Consider the following 16,151-nt stretch of genomic DNA (forward strand, 5'->3'; position numbering starts at 1 on the left):
TCTTTGCCACAGGATGATCTCGTTGTCTCGCAAGTTTCGGGAAGAGCTCTCGAATCCATCGACGGATCTGGAGCTGGAGATTTTGTGGATGTCTCGCAGATCCAGAGCTCTGGAATCTGTGGAGAAATCTCACTTCCCAAGATCAAGTTTAAGCAATACTGCCAGGTTTCTCTGTGCTCGCAATGCGCAGTGAGAAGTATGATGTATTGCACAGTTAGAAATAAATCACTTTCCCGCCATGGCTTTCGAAATTTAGGTTTAGGGTTTAGAGGCGTGATGAAGGGGCTTCTTCCCTTACGCGCGGACGATGACACGCCTCGGAATGCCAAGCGCAAGAGGGAGGAAGATCGGCCGCGTCTCGAGGATCTCCTCCAGCGCTACTTCGGCCACTCGAGCTTCCGCGGATTGCAGCTCGACGCGATCGAGGCTGTTCTAGCAGGTGAGTCACTAAATGTGTGCCTGGATTTCAAGATTTTCGGATGCTTCAGGCAAAGATTGCTTCTGCATGATGCCGACGGGTGCCGGGAAGTCTCTCTGCTATCAGATTCCAGCGCTGGCAAAGCCAGGAATTGTTCTTGTGGTTTCGCCATTGATTGGTAAGGAAAGATTTTCATCCTATCGTGAATTTGCTGACACGGTTTTGCTTCTTTCCTTATGCCAAAGCATTGATGGTAAGAATTTTTTCGTTCTGGATCTATAAACAAGTTTTCCAACCTTTTCTTTCTTATTTTACATCAGGAAGATCAAGTTGCTGCTTTAAAATCCCGTCAAATATTTGCAGAGTACTTGTCATCGTCACAACCCGTGAAAATGAGGAACAAGGTATCCGATACTTACCTCATTTCGAGATCTGTTTTGTGCTTGCAGATATTCGAGGAGCTTCAATCTGGTAAACCGAATTTAAAGCTGCTGTATGTTACTCCAGAATCGGTTGCAACCAACCATCTCATGCAAAAGCTGAGAAAGCTTCACGAGAGGAGCCTTCTGTCTCTGATTGCCATTGATGAGGTTTTCTTTTTTTAAAAATTATTTCTTTGTTTTATCATGACTTGTTCAATAGGCGCATTGTATATCATCCTGGGGACACGACTTCAGGTAATGAATCGTGCTTCTAGATGTCTCCGTGCTTGATAATTTGCTGTTCTTAGACCAAGCTATCGGAAGTTGTCAGCCTTGAGAACAAGCCTACCTGACATTCCAATACTAGCTCTAACAGCGACAGCCAGCAAGAAGTAAGTCTACTAGATTTCACTTGCGCAAACATATGATTATGCTCGTTTTACAGGGTGCAAGAAGACATCATCAAATCACTTAGTTTGCAAAAGGCAGCAGTTTTAATATCGTCTTTTAATCGTGCAAATATTTTCTATGAAGGTAAATCTTCAAGCAGCGAGTCGTTACTGACGATATGATCTGAACACTAGTGCGCTTCAAGGACTTGATGACGAGTGCTTACGAGGATCTGCGAAATATAATCACGAAAGCTCCGACGCGGTGCATGATTATTTACTGTCATGCTCGCGCCATGTGCGATGAAATAGGCTCGCGGTTAAAATCGGATGGGATCTCGTGTCGAGGTATGATATGCATGCCTCTCTTGTTCCTACTGACTCAGAATATATTATGCAGTATATCACGCGGGTATCAACGTTAAAGCTCGGAGCCAGGCATTGCAAGACTGGGTTCTTGGAGAAGTTCATATTATTGTGGCGACTATCGCATTTGGGTACGTTATCCTCAAAGTTTTTGAAATCAAACAACTTACAGTTGCTTCTTCTCTTCTTTTTTTTCCCTAGGATGGTACAAGTTTATTGTTAGCTTTACGTATCTTGGATAATGAGGTAATGGTGCGCAGGGAATAGATCGGAAGGATGTTAGGATGGTGTGTCATTTTAACATGCCCAAGTCGCTCGAATCCTTTTACCAAGAGTCGGGACGCGCAGGTCGTGATGGTAAACCCGCCAAAAGTATACTTTATTACAGTGTCGACGACAAGCGAACCATGGTTTGTGTGTGAATATAATACTTTCTTCTCTCGTTGTTTACACAGTCGACGCAATTTTTGTGACAGGAGTACGTCATAAGGAGTTCTTCTCAAAGGCAACAGGGTGGAATTAGTGAGAATGGAGAGAATGAGCTGCTAAAGAAAAATATCGAAGCTTTTGAAAAGGTGTAAGCTTGCAGATTTTTTCTTTCGTTTTTGTCTTTCCTGATATAAAGTTTTTGAGCCTTTAGGTAGTGGCCTACTGCGAAGAAGCAAGCTGCCGAAGGCGTAGAGTACTGGAACACTTCGGAGAAAATGTAAGCGCTTGTGTTTTCTCGTCGCGCGTAGAAATTTCCTTGCAGGTCTCTCCTTTACTATGCAGTAAGACGTGTGATGCATGTAAGTGGCCGGAGAAACTCTCTAGAGATTTGAAGGAGCTTGCGGATGCTTCGTGTTTCAACTCCGTATGGCAGTCCGGTGTACGCATAAAATCGTAGGTGTTATTACTTCTCTTTTTGAAAGCTTATTGTTTACTTGTTGCAGGGATTGTTCTTCGCCGAATGATAAGAGCGAGTTTTGGAATTACGACAATGAAGATGTGGACGAACACGATGCGGAAGACGATATATCGGACTCTGAAGGTACACTGTACTTACGTCGGAAAGGACTGCCAATCTTTTTCTTATGCAGACGAGAAAGCCAGGGAAGCTGCGAGTAAAGGTGGAAAGAAAGTCGAGAAAAGAGTTGCAGCTTTGCTGCGTGCCGAGGAAGAACAAAAAGCCAAACAACCAAAGGTAAGCTGAATTTGCTTTTGGCTTCGCACTCAATAATTTGGTTTTTGTACAAACAGAAAAAATCAGCTCAAAACAATTTGGTAACCGAGGAGCTCCGCTCTACATCACGAGCACGCCTAGAAAACACAGTGCGAGCAGCCATCGAGCGCCTTGGTCAGCGAACAGTTAAACTAGCAGCTTCACAATGTCTAAAACTTTGCTTATACTAGGTTGTGCGGACGCTGTCAACACAACAGCAGCAGCATCAGCGTTGGAGATCGAGTGCCACGAAAAGTTCGGCAAATTTGGGAGGAGTTTTTACCACTCCCAAGTTGCTAGCAAAGTTAGATGGCTCTCCGCTTGCTCGGCCTCAGAGCTAATCGCTTTCAAGGTACTCAAGATCTTTTCTTTTCTAGTCTCTAAAACCCTGCATTACAGATCTCATAGCGTTCTTCTCTAACAAGTTTTGCTAGCGATATGCCTTTACGTGAAGATATGGAGCAAACGATGGACGTCCTTGGGATTGTTATCTCTGAGAACTTGATTCGCTGCTCTTTTTCCAATCGTGGGGGAGTTCTGTGGATGGATTCTACAAGCACCAAGCAGAGCTCCAAGAGCCTCGGCGTTTGGTTTGTATGGCATGCCATAAATCACCTCTTCCGCCCTCTTCAAGTTTCCAATCCGCCCAAAGCCATCTGCAACGCAGACATAGTGTTCTTGGCTGGGTTCTAGACAATGATCGGAGCTCATAGATAAGAGATAATTTAGCGCTTTCTCTAGCAAACCAATGTGGGTGCAAGCTGATATCACCTTCAAAAAACAAAGGTCGTCTGGATCAATACCCTCCACCTCCATTTCATGGAAGATTTGGATGGCATCACGTCCATGACCAAAGTGAGCATATCCAGCAATCAAAGCCGTCCATGTCACAAGCGTCCGTTTGGACATCTTCTCGAAGAGATTTCTTGCCCCGTCAAGATGCCCGTTCTGGGCATATCCCACAACCATGGAATTCCAGGAGAGAATATTTCTTTCGGGAATCTTGTTAAAAACGCTGCGGGCCTCTGCCACGTCCCCAGCCTGAGAATATCCGCCAACGAGGATGTTCCAAGGCACCGCATCGTCCAGCGGCATACTTTCGAATACTCCCTGTGCGCACACCATTTGCCCTTCCCGGGCATATGCATGGAGGAGCAAAGTCCATGATATAACGTCTTTCATCGGCATCTGGTCAAATAATACTTTGACATCTTCAAGATGCCCATGCTGCGCAAAAACTTGCATGATCGACGTCCATGAAAGAACGTCTCGCTCGGGCATCTTATCAAATAAAGATTTGGCTTGCTCGCAATGGCAATCACTTTGGGCGTAAGCAGATATCATAGAATTACAAGCCACTAGATTGTGCTCGGGCATTCTATCAAACACTCTATTGCATTTTTCCAAGTCTTGATTTTCCACAAAAGCTTGTAGCAATGCACTCCAAGAGATGATATCTCTCTCCAGCATTCCATCAAACGTTTTCTTGGCCTCCTCCACAAACCCTCTTTGAGAAAATGCCGCCACCATTGCGTTCTGTGAAACCAGGTCCAAAATCGGCATGCCGCTCGTAATACCTTCAGCTTTAGGAATATTCCCATCCTGGGCATATGCTGCGGCCATAGCAGTGCAGGACACTGTGTTTCGGTAAGGCATTGAGACAAAGATACTCTGAGCGTGATCCAGCCTTCCACCTGCAATGTATGCTTGCATCATCACCGTCCAGCTGTAGATATTCTTTTTTGGCATGGTATCAAACGTGTGCTTGGTAGCCTCGAGATTCCCTTCCTGGGCATATGCCTGAAGAATAGTTGTCCAAGATATCACGGTTTTTTCGGGCATTTCCTGAAACAAATTCCAGGATTGAGTTAAATACCCAGCTTTCGTATAAGCCACTAACAAGGCGTTCCACGACACGGAGTTACGGACGGGCATCCTATCGAACATTAGTTTTGCATCTTCCAGATGCCCGTTTTGGGCATATGCGACGAGCATGAGTGTCCAGGTGTATAGATCGGGCTCGCGGATGCCGTCAAAAACGGCCCTAGCTTCCTCCACGCTATGGCACCGGCCATACATCTGTACCACCAGATTGGCCAGGAACTTATCGCTGTGGAGGCGGGGAGCGATGAGAGAATGGAGGCGCTTGGCCTGCGTAAGATCTCGGCAGGATCGCAGCTCCGGCAGTAAATCTTTGTGCGATTCGCGCTGCTCGTAGTGCGCGGATCGGCTAGAATTCACAGGCATTCTTCACGAATTTAGCGCGCGAAAAACATTTTTGAAACTCTAATATTAGACTAATATAGTTTGATCGTTTGATTTGTAAACACACCGAGTTTCCAGGGTGAGCCTGAATGAACAATTGAGAAACAAAAGGAGGAAGTCCAATGGCCCTGTTTTGTTTCCTGCCCGAGAGCGATTGTTATATGATTCTTCGCGAAATGGATGAGTTCCGTGCGGTTTTTCTTTTGTTGATCATCAGTTCCTCATTGCTGTTGTTTGCTGGATTCATCGGTGCAATATCGGCTAGGGGAAATAGCAGCAGACAGTCCAGTTTCGTGTCGTGCTAAAATCCATCCAAGCCCCCATGAAAGTCTGCAACCACCAACAAAAGATTCATCAAATTGCTTCATTCTCAAATCTTATGATAGGAGTATTGAGTTCGACTCTCGAAATTCCCTTTCCCTATAATCATTTTGTTCAGCAAGGTGAGAGCAATTATAGAGCATGGTGCTTCATTCCAAACTTGGCACCACGGTAGAATAGTTAGATCCTGGGTCTTTACAGTAGTATCAGAGCGCCAATCCTCTGGGCGTTCATGTTAATCTGTGAGGATGAGGAAGCGGGAAGAGAGCTGTCCGATTGAGAGGCTGTCTCCGTCTCCACTCAGGAGCAGCCAGGGTTCCATGATTGGGGTCACGGCAGAAATGGCTAGGGCTTCTCGCCATGCACAAGGTGGCCAATGTGACGTTGGAACCAGATATTGACGTGGCATCCTCATTGGAGGGGCTGAAGAATGTGCTGCAAGCATTCATGCAGCAGTATCTGACGGATCAGAAGCATGGAAATGAGTAGTATTTGGCCATGCAACAATATTTGCTAGCACTTGATCAGTCTCTCTGGCAGCTCGGTTCGCAGCAGGAGCAGATCTTGGATCGCCAAGATCAACTGGAGGTGCGCTTGCATGGCAGAAAGACCGATCAAGAAAGAAAAGGACAAAAGGACTGGACTTGAAGTTTAGAGTGGCAAGATCAACTCCAGGAATGCCAGGAGAGAAGGATGTGTTCAAGTATCGATGGACAGGGCCAGCTCGCCAGCTGACTGGTTCCAGGGCTCATCAACGGTTCCACTTCTTCCAGGAGGCACAGACCAGAAATTGATAGACCAGATGCGTGGATAACAATGTTGCAAACTGGAGTAAGCATGGCAATTGGAGGTATACTTGGGTTGCACCTTCAGTGATGTAGATTAGGGCTTCTGAGGTCTGAGAATCTTGCTAAACACGCCTAAAAACATAAACCCCATTGTGGATTGGAGTATGTTCAGAGATTTTGTGTCGGTATCAACAGTGTAGTGTGAGGCTGGGTATGTGCTTGTTTGCATTGTGAGGTTGCCACTAGTAAGCAGAGAGCAACTGGGCTGTGTCGAGATCAAGGAAGATCACTAAGTTGATGTGTTGAATATTCCATGCCACATGATAAGTTTATGGTATCAAAGGTATTGTATGATGATTTTTGCATCTAGAATGTGAGTTTTTTTTGCTAATCTTTAACCTAATACTATTAACATTTTCTTGAGGAGTTAAATGCAGAAAGATGGCTGATGGTGGATTTGGTTTAAGACCAAATGAATTTTCTTGCAAAGTTTTAACAATGTATTTGGGCTGACATTACCAAAGAGGAGGATCATACCAAAGGAAAGATACCAACAGGTTTGGCCTAATTATACCTCTATCCAAAACAGTGGCTATAAGGAATGCAGGTTAACTCCTTCTAAAATGCCATGACAATATATCCACAGGCCAAAAAGAGTGATGTCAGCCAGTCTGCGTCACCAACATGGCCTGGTGACTGTAGCTAGGCAAATGCCCGTGTCCAAAGAGGGAAAATGCTCCAAAAGTGATAGTGCATCGTGGTTGCAAAGATAACTTGCAACTGGCTTGTCTTGTTTTGATGATGTTTGTTGCTGCGTATGTCACGGCCTTGTGTCCAAGGACCCCGATCTCTATCAGGTCCATTGTATTGAATAAACGAGACAACTAGGGAGGAAGAACTCCCTGAATCAGAAGGAATAGGTAGCCAAGCAAGCAGGGAATGGAACGAGAGGGATGGAGAGAAGTACAGAGAGAATAACAGCCTGCCCTGAGCTCACATCGTCCCCACTTATAACTGGCATGACTTATATGTCTAGTTTCAAAATCGATTGAATCGAACAATCTGTTCTGCATCACCAAGAACAATGAACAGCAGTAGAACAACAGAGAATAAAGATTGTACGATAGAGATTCCTGTAGTTACAGCAAGCCGAAGAACAAAATCGTGTGCGCTCGCAACTTAAAAACATACAAATCTATGCAATCCAATACAAGTACTGGAAAAAGCCTCTCCCGCTTGAAAGGTGCCGCTTGCTCAAGGGACAATCTTCCATTTTGTAACTTTGTGTTTCTCTACAAAATGCTTCGTGTGTGCTCCAATTCTTTAATCTGTAAATCGGAACAGTTGTATCAGCTGTCATGGCTCTTGGAAGTTCTATATAGTTTAAAGGAGTCTACTCGTCATCGACCAAAGGTTCTCTCCTCCACTACCACTAGTGGATCTAATTTATTCTTTCCTCTTCCCCTTCCCCCATTGATTCTAATTGTGGTGCTGCTTCCTTTTGCATAATATTTGTGGGCCAACCATGTCGTTTTCATGAAATGCCTTCATTTTCTCTCGCAAATCTATTCCTTCATTTTGCTTGGCTTAACAGAGCATTAAAACTTTCGCCTTCAAACGTTCTAAATTCCATGCGTAAATTTTACTCGAGGTATCATGTGTTGTATATCATCTCCGGCCGCTGGAGCGGGGTTGAAAAGCAGAATGATAGCCTAGAAAAGTCGAACAAAAGAGCCCTCTACGATTAAAGGCCAGGGCATTCAGCTGCTTGACTACCCTTGAAGATGCACTTGCAGCACGAACAAGTTCCACAAATAGATTGGAATTTAGTTGGCAGTTGTCCACCTTCCTGTCAAGGTTAAACACTTTTGCAATTGGATTGACAGTCATTTGCAGCTCTCTTGAGAACTTAACTCTCTTAACATCCTACCCCTTGGGTTGAGCTCAATTGAAGCAAATTAAATAAGTAATTCCCTAACTTCAACATCTTTAGTGAGGTATAAACTCCATCCACAGCCATCTGGTGTAAGTCTGATCTTGACATGTCTAACATAATCGCTAGACTCTGGAGCCATTTCGAACTTGCAGTTGTTCCATATGTAGTCCTCCAAGTCGTAAACACCCTTGTCTGACTGCTCCAGGAACTTCGAACATCTCGCTATACTCGGCCTTGATGAAGCAGTTGCATGCAGAAGAGCCTGCTCCAGACAGCGGAAAGCTTCACGATGTACGCCAAATGCACTGAGAGTGGCCGCTTTTCTGAAGAGAAACTTTTCATGTAGCGGATTTGCCTCCAGCACCACATTGCAATCTGCGAGTGCTTCCTCATACCTTTCCAGCCTCAAGAATCATTCTTGAACGAAAGGTGACGTCCCTGTTAGATGCAGCCAGGAAAAACTCCTCCACTCGTGATTAAAGCCCTTGCATGCACAGGCTGTATTTCTGGCATGCCAGAAGGTAGCTGCCCTCATAAAACAATCTGAACTTTCACCACTCAATTAGAATCCAAAGAAGTAAGAAAAGACCAACCTGTTTCCTTCAAGTCGGAGAGACCTATCGTCCAGTTCATCCAGCTCACGAGCCTGGTGACCAAGCGTCATTTCGAAGCCATGCACATACGGAACTCCTATAAGCCGCAGCGAAGGATTTGGAATTGCTACCTCAAGACCCTTGGGAAACGAAAGCCCTGTAGCCGTTGAGAGAGAGAGCTGCTCCTCGCCTCTCGACTAAGTGTGCCTCTCAACACGTTAAAATCTCTGGGCAGCTTGCTCCGGTTCTCGCTTCAGAATCCCCCACATTCGGCTCGCCTCTCGGATCGGCAGAAGCAGGACCCTTCGATGGAGGCCATTCTTAAAGCCCGGACCCCTTAAGCTTTCCTCTTAATCATATCTAGACCAATTTAGTCGGTCAAGATATTTGGCTCAGCCGGAAGACCCTGGTTCGAGTCCCGGAAATGGAACTGAGGTGCCGGGTGCGGCACGAGACCTCCATTTGATAACCAAAAAGCCTAGTCCGCTGTTGCTATGCGCACTTCCAGCGCTCATAAATCTTCCGAACGTGACTCTAAGGTGGATATCGATCGGCCACAACAGCACTTCCAGCGCCTCGTGTCTTCCGAGGTGGATATCGATTGGCCAGGCTATGAGCAAGAGGTGTGCAGAAGTAGAGGAAGGAAGATTCAGCCAGCTCTCATTGAAGAAGAGGCACGGCTTTTGGGAATGAAGTGTCCTCATTATCGAGGATCTTCGCAACATCACATCAATTTCATAGGTTTGTAATTTTAAATTCCTGTGAGTTTTCTGTCTGTTTCTGCATTCATCGCGCTTTTAATATTAAAACCTCCACCTTTGATAACTTCATAATTACCTTTAAACCGCTTTCTACTTGTGTACAAGACAAAAAAAAGATAAGAAAGATAAGTACAAAAAGCTTCCACTTCTGTGCCCGACAACTCTGCTTAACCTTCCTCGTCATCATCTTCATCTTCGTCTTCATTTTCTTCGTCTTCGTTGTCTTCATCATTCTGTTCTTGATCGAGGCCGAGTTTCCGCAGAGCATCCTCAACTGCCATCCTCATGCAAGCAGGGAACAGGTGCGGATCCAAACAGCATCGTAAGATCTGCAAGCGCCCCGTCCTTGAAGACTTTTTGATGCCGAGCTTTGCAGAATAGAACGCCAGAGCAAGGGATAGGATGTCGTCTTCTTCTTTGTAAGGCTGCATCGAGCTGGATGGCGAGTGATAGCCGCGAGTGCCAACCTTTCTCCTCAATTCCTGACGATCAGTTTTGAAACAGGAGATGTCGTAGTCATTGATCTTCAATACATTCCCTTTAAACACCAGCATGTTGTCTGGCTTCACGTCTCGATGCAGGATGCTTTTGCGGTGAAGATGCCTCAGACCTTCGAATGCCTGGTTCCACATCATCTCAGTTGAAGCTAAATCACTTACATGCTTCGCTCTGAAAGGCTCCCCAAATCCGTCCAACTCCAAAAACTGGAAAACACCCTCCCTGTTCCCGACGTCCACAGTCCCCCAGTTCAGTAGTTGCCGCAGATTAGGATGATAATCCGATGCTGAATGTATCTCTCTCTCGGTGCCAGCATCTGCAGGCAAACATATCTTCAACACCGTTGAGCGCGATCTCCTGAGCATGACAAGCGACTTGCGGCCATAAGCGACGATGTTCAGGTCTGAGATGCTGATATCGTCGTTGTGTGCTCCACGAAAACGAACAACTGAAACCCGTAGACCATGTATCTCCCGCAGCTGCTCCATGTATGCAACCAACGTCGAGAATCCCGCTGACGGCATGCCAGGAAGGATATCGCAGAGCCTAACACTCCCCAGCCTGCTCTCGCTGTCGTCCAAATCCCTCAGCTTCATCAGTATGAAGGCGGGATTCATCAGGGCCAACTGCTGCGGAGTTTCATTGGCTTCTGCGCTCGTGGGAACTCAGGACTCACCTCCACACTTCCGTCTTGTCGCAAATATTTCACCACCCAGAACCTGTCCATGCGGCAGAAAAGGCAGCCCATAGCCACGGGCTCATCTCCCTCCGTTGATTCCAAGTATTCAGCTTCTTGCCCAATCAAGAGTGCATTCGACTCAACTCCTGTCGGGTCACTGTCCTTTGCGTGCTTGACTGAAGTCTTCACTTCGGTTGGAGCCTTCATCTTGGAGCTCACGAAACCCTGAAGATCCGACTTCTTTACCTTTCCCTGTCCCTCTCCTCCAAAGTGCAAACCCTCCTGCCCAAAAGATGCCGCTTCCAGGAAGCACAGAATCGCAGGGTAGTAATCCGCTTCCGCCACCTTCATCTTCCGAAGTCTAGCCGTCCGTAAATGAGTGAGCTGCACTTCGACTAGCAAGTACAGCCACCGAAGGGCAACTAAAATCCGGTCGGCCTGGCCTAGCATTGTCGCCGGCTCCACACAAACCGGTTTATACCTGCTGATTACCCTCTGTCTCTTACTGGTAGGATCCTTAGCACTAGTGACATATGTATTGCTCGGAACCCGTTCCTTACCTGAAAAAAAGATCTTTAGCACTAGTGACAAATGTATTGCTCGGAACCCGTTCCTTACCTTCAAGTTTTTTGAGGAAGGAGCGAAGTGTGGCCGCTTTGTCCTGTGGAGTTGGAGGAATGAAGTTCCTAGCTACCAGATGCACAGGCATTTCCATAAACTCTAAATGGATCCGCGCCTTCTCCTCGGCAGTGAGCGGCAAATCCCACAGCGCCTTCAAAAATGACTCGACGCCTTCCATCTCCGCCATGCCCTAAGAAAACCTTTATGGATTTCATTTTACTCAAACCCTTAATATAGATTTTTCACCCCAAGGCTCCAGCCCTAACATCAATATTGTTTTGAAGCTGTAGAATTAACTATATTATAAATATAGTATTGAATGAAATCTTTTAATTTTGATTATTGTTTTTAAATATTTTTAAAGTCACTGCAGCGCCATTACTATGTTTTACCATCTATCTAAACGCCAGGTTGACGGCATGGCCTTAAGGTATTTTGCAACTTCCGCAGCCGTTACAGGGTTCCCCAGGAAGTCTTGTGCATGGAAATCCAGTGTTGGAAAGGAGTGCTATAAATTGTGGTGGAGGTGGCGGACATGAACATTACACCTTTACTTCCAACTCAGCACAAGCTGCTTGCAAAATTAAATATATCTTGCCTTTTCATGCTGTGACCTTTTTTCATAGCGCTCATAGCGCCTCAGCGAGAAGAATCTATTGCAGAAGATGCTGCCGGCGTCATTCTACCATTGCTGATCGATGTAGCGGCCAATAACAAGCCCGTATAACAAAGTGAGGCAGAACACGTGGAGGGATGACTCGGAAAGGAGATTTGACGTGGCGGGGAGGGGTTTGTTACAGAGGATCAGGGGGCGGATCAGCAGGGGACTTCTTGGGATGCAGCAGGGCAGCGATAAAGGACATGGCGGGAGCTAGGGCTGAAGGGGGGATTGGCTTGGGAACGGCGTGACGAGCAAGGGCGATCAAGATCTGAGCACAGTAAGGGCTTTGACCTAGTGTGGACTCCAGTAAGCCTCGCCCGGGCTTACGCCCATTTTAGAACCGCTACATCGAACAGCGCGATGACACGTGGCCGTAGACTACGTGTCCTGGCTTGCGAAGCATATTCGAAGGTCCTTGACAAAGAGGAAGTGCAGCGATAGATAGGGATTTCTTTTCTTTGTTCTTGGCTTCGCGTCATCGCTCAGGGTTTGGGATGGGCTGCCGAGGGATGATGTTGTAGCAGCGACGATCAGGGCAATGGATGATGGCGCCAGCCCTGGCGCATTGCGAAGTCCCAGCGCCGGAGCCGGCATTGTGCTGAAATTGCGAAAGATTGATCATCGGGAGCTTCCCAGCGATGTTTCTCCTCGTGTCTACGTCGCGGCAGCGGATCGATCATTCCAGAACGCGGTAAGTTCTTTATTCTCTATTCTTTTTATAATTTTCTCTTCTAGTGCTCGTCACAGATGGATTTGAAGCGTATAGGTTCGGATACTTGGGAGCTCACGAAAGCTTTTCCCGTTGATTCAGGTACCACTGCCATAGCACTTTTAGCTACATGCTAGCTTATAGCGCTTTACAGGAAAAGTACGTTTCAGATTCTCTCTAGACGGCACTGGAATCTCCAATGGCGATGAATTTGGGAATCACATTTTCTCTCTCGATGATAGAGAAATCTCCGAAGTTTTCATTCACAGCTTTAAGTTTGCAGTGACCATATCCAAACAAGAGGTAAGGTTTTTATGTGCTTCTTTCAACAGCGTGTGATTATTATTGCGAGCTTCTTGCGAATCTCAGGAAAATGGCGTATTGGTTTCAAAGGAGAATGCCTTGGCACGACCCAGGTCCGTATCAATTAAGGTGTGTTGTTTTCACAAACTGGAATATTTCTTTACCACTTAACTATATTCTTGTTAAGGACTTGGTGCTTTTAGGCTCTGAAGACCCTGTGGCAGTGGAGTCTACTGTTTCTGGAATGGGGACAACGCCAAAGTCGCCAGAAGCAAGAATGTCATCCCGTTCTATCGGCACGGATCCTTCAACTCCTCGTTATGAGGATCACCAGGGTCTCTTTGTGAACAGGAGCGTCGGTAACTCTCCAAAGCTCCTCCGGATTTCCAGTGATATTAGTATGTTGGACGGCGATTTGGGGCTGAATGACAAGCGAGAGGTGAGCATTCATAAATTGCTGGTTGTCTTGATGATTGGAAACTCGTTTCCTCCTCCTTTCTCTCTTCAGGATATGCCGGAGGCCACTGGAGCTGTGGCAGCTGCAGCGGTCTCTGAAAGAATGCTGCTTCCAAAAGAACGGCGCCAACTCGCTATTGTGCTGGTAGATTGTCGTCATTCTTAACTCTTATCTTTGAATCGGGTTCTACAGGTGGGCTTACCAGCAAGGGGGAAAACTTTCACTGCTGTCAAGCTAACCAGATATCTTCGTTGGCTTGGTCATGACACTAAACACTTCAACGTTGGAAAAGTCAGTCAGTCACTTTGTTTGTCTTGAAGGGCTCTCAGGTTTTTGGTGTGATTTTTCTTACCAGTACAGGCGTTTAAAACACGGCTGCACTCAGGTAGATGTGAAAGCATGGTTGACAAAAATGTAACAATGTGTGACTGTAGGCTGCAGACTTCTTTCGTGGCGACAATCAGGAAGGTGTTGATGCGCGAAACGAAGTGAGTTTTTTCCTTTTCTTTTTATTTCGTATTCGTTTCTTTCTTCTTTCTTTGCTTGTGTCCGGCTTGTGCCAAATGACTATCTTTTATTTTGTAGGTCGCGATTCTTGCAATGGAGGACATGTTCTCCTGGATGGACGCTGGTGGTCAGGTGTGATGTCATTTCTGGTTTGATGTAGCTTTAATTCTGATTTACGCAGATTGGTGTCTTTGATGCCACGAATAGCACGAAAGAACGAAGGAACTTGATTTTAAAACTAGCAGAAGACAAATGCAAGGTAACACCTTTTAAATTTCTTGAGCTGAAATCTGGCTATATTATATACATTGAAGGTGATTTTCTTAGAAACAATCTGTAAAGACCAGAGTATAATCGATCGCAACATCAATCTCAAAATCCAGCAAAGTCCGGATTACGCTGACCAGTAAGCGCTTAAAGTCACTCTGTCATTTTGGATTAAGTTTCTATAAAACAGAACAGATTATAATGTGGCACTCAAAGATTTCAAAGCTCGCCTTGAAAACTATGAGAAAGTAATGTACAATTTATTTTCTCACAGACACTCACTCTGTCTCTCAGGTATATGAAACCGTGGACGAGGGGTCTTACATCAAGATGATCGATACTGTTACAGGGCAAGGTGGTCAAATACAAGTATGGTAACCCGTTTTGAGGCTTCGCTAGTTATCTAAATTTATTTGCCAGATAAATGCTATCAGTGGATATTTGCCTGGACGCATCGTTTTCTTTCTGGTAAGAAGTTCCGATTTTGTTGACGTGTTTAGCTCTGTTGCTTTGTCTTCCAGGTCAACACTCACATTACCCCTCGTCCAATCTTTCTAACACGACATGGTGAAAGTATGTACAATTTGACAGGGCAGATTGGAGGCGATCCACCTTTAAGGTTGTAAACTTTTTAATACCTTTTTGATCTGAAAGCGTTGTACATGGCAGTGACGCTGGAGAGCAGTATGCCATTCAGCTGGCTAGTTTCATCGGCAAGCAACTTAAATCAGAAGTTACAGCATCTGTAAGTTTATTCGCTAAACTACTTCCATGGATTCACTTGTCAATTGTAGATTTGGACTAGCACCCTTCAAAGAACAAGTCTTACTGCCCACCACATTGTACGATTTCCAAAGGTACAGGAAAAATGTGCATAGTAGAAAATGGTCATAGAAACTCTTGCTTAGGTGCAATGGCGGGCATTGGACGAAATCAACGCTGGAATCTGTGACGGCATGACTTACGAAGAAATCGGGAAGAAAATGCCAGACGAGTACTTGTAAGGACTGGCCTTTTCTTTCTTGAGTTTGGCCTAATACCTCATTTTCAGAGCGCGTAAGCTGGACAAGTTGCGCTACAGATATCCTCGCGGTGAATCCTATCTGGATGTAATACAGAGGTAAGCACAGAGTTTTATCGCCTTTGAATTCTCAGTGTTTCTGTCATACAGGCTTGAGCCAGTCATCATAGAGTTGGAGCGCCAGAGGGCTCCGGTTGTAGTCATTGCTCATCAGGTTTGCTTTGCTTCTTCTCAATCGTCTCGTCTCGTTTCGTGCTACGATTTTAACTAGCGTTTATCATCAGGCTGTTCTTCGCTCCTTGTATGCCTACTTTGCGGACAAACCACTGAAAGAAATCCCACACATCGAGGTAATGCTTTACGATCTTGATTTCTCGCGTTTAGCCGACTACAGGTACCACTCCACACTGTCATTGAGATCCAAATGGGAGTCACTGGGATCCAAGAGAAACGATACAAGCTAATGGAGGATAATTGATAACCTCATTATAAAAGACATTTCGTACGGAAGCGGGAAAATGGGGGAGTTACGTACGGGTATCGTGACATGTCCCCATTTGGGCATATGCGATTAGGGCGCTATAGACGAGCAGGGAATCGGGGAATTCGCAGCTCCGGTAGCGAAATTCGTGGAATTCGGTGCGCGGATGCAAATGCACGCCTTGAAATCGTCAAATTGGGCGCATTCGATCGCGAATTGGGATCAATCGATCGCGATCTGGGCGCCCCTTGATTGATGGATTGATCGGACCAAAGAATTGCCGCAAATCTAACGAAGGTGCTGTCACTGGGGCAAGTGTCTTGCTGTTTTGGCAGTGTTAGAAGGGGACAACGAAGCAAGCTAATTTAGCTTATATTAGTGCAAATGAAAATGCCGCCATCAGGAAAGGCCTCCCTTTTGTCGCTATCCGTGCTCGTTCCGCCCACACGTGTTGATCCGACGGCGCGCGGGGGCGATGGCCATTCCA

General features: G+C 45.8%; 4 protein-coding genes across 4 annotated transcripts; 2 read left to right on the forward strand and 2 right to left on the reverse strand.

Annotated features, from left to right (window-relative positions):
• Positions 1–192: 192 nt before the first annotated feature.
• Positions 193–3,532, forward strand: LOC9634425 (ATP-dependent DNA helicase Q-like 3). The gene is made up of 20 exons (XM_024664765.1): positions 193–439; positions 489–596; positions 664–671; positions 739–822; positions 868–1,008; positions 1,061–1,095; positions 1,149–1,232; positions 1,286–1,374; positions 1,425–1,577; positions 1,630–1,726; positions 1,797–1,800; positions 1,856–2,005; positions 2,072–2,170; positions 2,236–2,301; positions 2,347–2,477; positions 2,528–2,625; positions 2,675–2,778; positions 2,835–2,931; positions 2,988–3,148; positions 3,196–3,532. Exons 1-20 carry the CDS (start codon positions 199–201, stop codon positions 3,202–3,204), a joined length of 1,959 nt encoding a protein of 652 aa, XP_024520533.1. The 5' UTR covers positions 193–198; the 3' UTR covers positions 3,205–3,532.
• On the reverse strand, positions 3,241–5,043 carry LOC9633756 (pentatricopeptide repeat-containing protein At2g35030, mitochondrial). The gene has a single exon (XM_002991046.2). It carries the CDS (start codon positions 5,041–5,043, stop codon positions 3,241–3,243), a length of 1,803 nt encoding a protein of 600 aa, XP_002991092.2.
• A 4,584-nt stretch (positions 5,044–9,627) lies between these two features.
• LOC9634426 (spindle assembly checkpoint kinase) lies at positions 9,628–10,575 on the reverse strand. Its single transcript, XM_024664818.1, has one exon. It carries the CDS (start codon positions 10,573–10,575, stop codon positions 9,628–9,630), a length of 948 nt encoding a protein of 315 aa, XP_024520586.1.
• Positions 10,576–11,866: 1,291 nt separating this feature from the next.
• On the forward strand, positions 11,867–16,088 carry LOC9634427 (6-phosphofructo-2-kinase/fructose-2,6-bisphosphatase). Its single transcript, XM_002990977.2, has 23 exons — positions 11,867–12,610; positions 12,655–12,730; positions 12,783–12,931; positions 12,998–13,060; positions 13,119–13,370; positions 13,440–13,532; positions 13,581–13,679; positions 13,744–13,773; positions 13,823–13,876; positions 13,974–14,027; positions 14,077–14,154; positions 14,210–14,301; positions 14,353–14,410; positions 14,457–14,531; positions 14,583–14,630; positions 14,684–14,781; positions 14,832–14,907; positions 14,957–15,019; positions 15,071–15,162; positions 15,214–15,282; positions 15,334–15,397; positions 15,468–15,533; positions 15,578–16,088. Exons 1-23 carry the CDS (start codon positions 12,458–12,460, stop codon positions 15,659–15,661), a joined length of 1,986 nt encoding a protein of 661 aa, XP_002991023.2. The 5' UTR covers positions 11,867–12,457; the 3' UTR covers positions 15,662–16,088.
• Positions 16,089–16,151: the final 63 nt, after the last annotated feature.

Source organism: Selaginella moellendorffii, unplaced genomic scaffold (genome assembly GCF_000143415.4).
Source record: "Selaginella moellendorffii unplaced genomic scaffold, v1.0 SELMOscaffold_114, whole genome shotgun sequence".
Taxonomy (NCBI): Eukaryota; Viridiplantae; Streptophyta; class Lycopodiopsida; order Selaginellales; family Selaginellaceae; genus Selaginella; species Selaginella moellendorffii.